Source organism: Acanthisitta chloris, unplaced genomic scaffold, assembly GCF_000695815.1.
Source record: "Acanthisitta chloris isolate BGI_N310 unplaced genomic scaffold, ASM69581v1 scaffold33621, whole genome shotgun sequence".
In the NCBI taxonomy this organism is placed as follows: domain Eukaryota; kingdom Metazoa; phylum Chordata; class Aves; order Passeriformes; family Acanthisittidae; genus Acanthisitta; species Acanthisitta chloris.
Window position 1 is genome coordinate 16827 of NW_008655946.1, and position 2651 is coordinate 19477.

Below are 2651 nucleotides of genomic sequence, written 5' to 3' on the forward strand. Positions count from 1 at the left end.
AATGTATGCTGAGCGTGTCCATGTTTGTTCTGGCTCCAGTGCTGTCAGTGTCCAGCCACTCTTTGTGCCCATGGTGCACTGGCAGAGGCAGAAATGGCCCTGCCTTTGGTTATTGACAATCCTGAGTCTGAGTGGTGTGAAGTCAATAAATTGCTTCACAGAACCAAATTGGCTGTTGCCATGTGCCTCTTCTGAGCAATCCCTGAACTGCAGCAGACTAGCACAGAATTACCTCCACACTGTGCTGTCAGTGTCTTGATCAGATACTTGTGTGGTAGAGCTCAGGTTTTCACAGTAACTAAACAGCAAAATGACAGGAGGTTCTAATTTCCTGCAGAATTGAATGATACAATGTCATACCTCATCAGTAACCCTGAGGATGATTTCAGGCTAGGTTTGTCCTTTTGTTCAAAACTTCCTAGAACAGCAAAAATTAGAACCAAGCTCATATTATTGTTCGAGATCTTTGCAAATAGTAAACCAAACACGACAGTTCAGGCTGAGTTTCCGAAGCTTGTTGTGTTCTGCCTTGGGGCAGTTTCTCTGCCCAAGTGCCTGGAACTGCTTCAGGAGCTGAGAGCTAAAATACTGATTTAATCCCTGCTCATGTAAGATTACAGTTAGTGGAAATATGAACTGTGTAAACTTGTTGAGTGATGGAAACCCTTTGGACACACTGGGGAGCAGTTGCTGCAGGTTCCCATGTTCTGGTTGTGTGTGTTTCTGCCTGTGTGCTGTGCAGCTAAACCAAAACACCTGGAGTGAGCCCTTGGCATGTACCTTGGCACACCTTGTGGCACGGCCGGGGGACAGAGGCCACTGGCAGATGAAGCAGGTTGTGTTTTTATGAAGCCATGCCCCATGTGCCTCGTGGGAACCAAAAGGTTCATTTCCCAGAGGTTGTCCAGGTGAACATACACTCAGCCAGGCTGGGACCCTGGCACAGGGTAACGGGAATATTTTTGCCTTTGGAGAGAGTTCCCTTCCCTCTCGTGTTCAAGATGAGTTGGAAACATTTATTTTCATTTCTGTCTCAGACCAGAGAATTTGCCTGTAATTCTTTTTGGTCCTTTTTTGCACTTTTCTTTTGCCACAGTTTGTCTTATGCAAAGACTTTCCTTGGGTGCGTGTGCAGCTGAGTAAAACAGTTAAGGAAGCTTTAGAGACCCAAGGAAGTGACTGCCTTTGGCAGAGGGAGGTTGAAGTGGAAGGCTATGCAACTGTTCTTGAATTCCATAGACTTTTAAACTTTTCCTTGAATTATGGGTTATAAAAGCAATGCATTTCATAAGGTGTTTGGTTACAGCTGTTATGTTCCACTACCCTCCTGACAAGGTCTGTGATTCCTTTCCTTCCATCAGAGTCTCACATTTAAGGAGAAAATGACAAGCCTTAAGTTTAAAGAAAAACCTACTGATCTGGAGACCAGAAGCTACAAGTTCTTGCTGCTGTCCTTGGTAAAACTGATCCATGCAGACCCAAAGCTTTTGCTGTGTGTAAGTGTATCCTACTCTCATAATTGTTCGCTCCTAGTAGAATTTACTTTTGAAGCTGCCAAATGAACAGAAGTTAAAAACACACACCTGCCACCCAGGGCACTTCTGCTCGTCCTTGGCTTATGAGGCTCCTGTGCCTCCACAGGGAAAAGACAGACCCAAAAGAAACTGTAAAAGATTTTACAGAACCAGAGCAACACTATAGGAGGGACACAAAGCTCAGTGACTGTAGGGGAAGGAGAGGGGAACAGAAGAAAATTAAAATGAGGGGGTTGGACGTCAGTCAGCATTTCAGTGAGCAGGAAGACACATGGTTTGAGATCTCCCATTTTCTCAGGTCTGTTGTTGCTGGATTTAGAAACACTTTGGTGCTGATATCCAGAGGGTGTCGGGTGAAGACAAAGTGTCGGGTGCCAGAGGCCCCTGGCCCGCTCAGCTCTGTGCCAGGGGTGCTGCTGTGGCAGTCAGTCCCCGTCGGGCCCGGGGGTCTCACAGCTTGTCTTGCCTCCTGTTGCTGGCAGAACCCGCGGAAGCAGGGCCCCGAGTCGCAGGGCAGCACGGCCGAGCTGATCATGGGGCTGGTGCAGCTGGTGCCGCAGTCCGGCATGCCCGACATCGCCCAGGAGGCCATGGAGGTAAGGGGGCTCGGGCTCCTGTCTCACTGCAGCTCGTGTCTTCTGAAGCTGTGTGTGCAGCATGGCTTTGTACAGGGGAGACCTCGAGCTGTGAGTGGGGAACAAAGCCTCAGACTCCTTCTGGCACAGACTAACAACGAGCTCTGGTTCTTCCACATAAAGTGCTTTTTATGTCTTCTCTTGTTTTCAAAACTGTCATGAGTGTGTGGTTGCACCTATTGCTCTGCCTGTGCTCATATGCTCTGAGCATTTCTCTCTGTAAGTGGAACTCTTTGATTTGACTTCAGGCCTTGCTGGTTCTGCACCAGTTGGACAGCATTGACTTGTGGAATCCTGATGCTCCCATAGAAACGTTCTGGGAAATCAGGTATGGAAATTGCCTTCTATAAATGAGAGGAATAGCTGGTTTGATTTGTCTTCTCTCTTGAAATAGCTGTGAGTATTTTGGGAAGGCTTTGCAACAAGGTTGGGAATCTGCAGTCAGGATCGTTACATTATTCCTGGAGAGGTTATACCTTCC

General features: G+C 47.5%; 1 protein-coding gene across 1 annotated transcript in view; it reads left to right on the forward strand.

The window, feature by feature from the left end:
• NF1 (neurofibromin 1) overlaps nt 1-2651 on the forward strand; it is a gene marked incomplete at its 5' end in the record, with an annotated part of 29652 nt that overhangs the window by 10483 nt on the left and 16518 nt on the right. The window contains 3 exons of the mRNA XM_009084133.1: nt 1362-1496; nt 2018-2131; nt 2419-2498. Coding sequence (XP_009082381.1) covers nt 1362-1496; nt 2018-2131; nt 2419-2498 — 329 coding nt within the window. The remainder of the gene's footprint in view (nt 1-1361; nt 1497-2017; nt 2132-2418; nt 2499-2651) is intronic.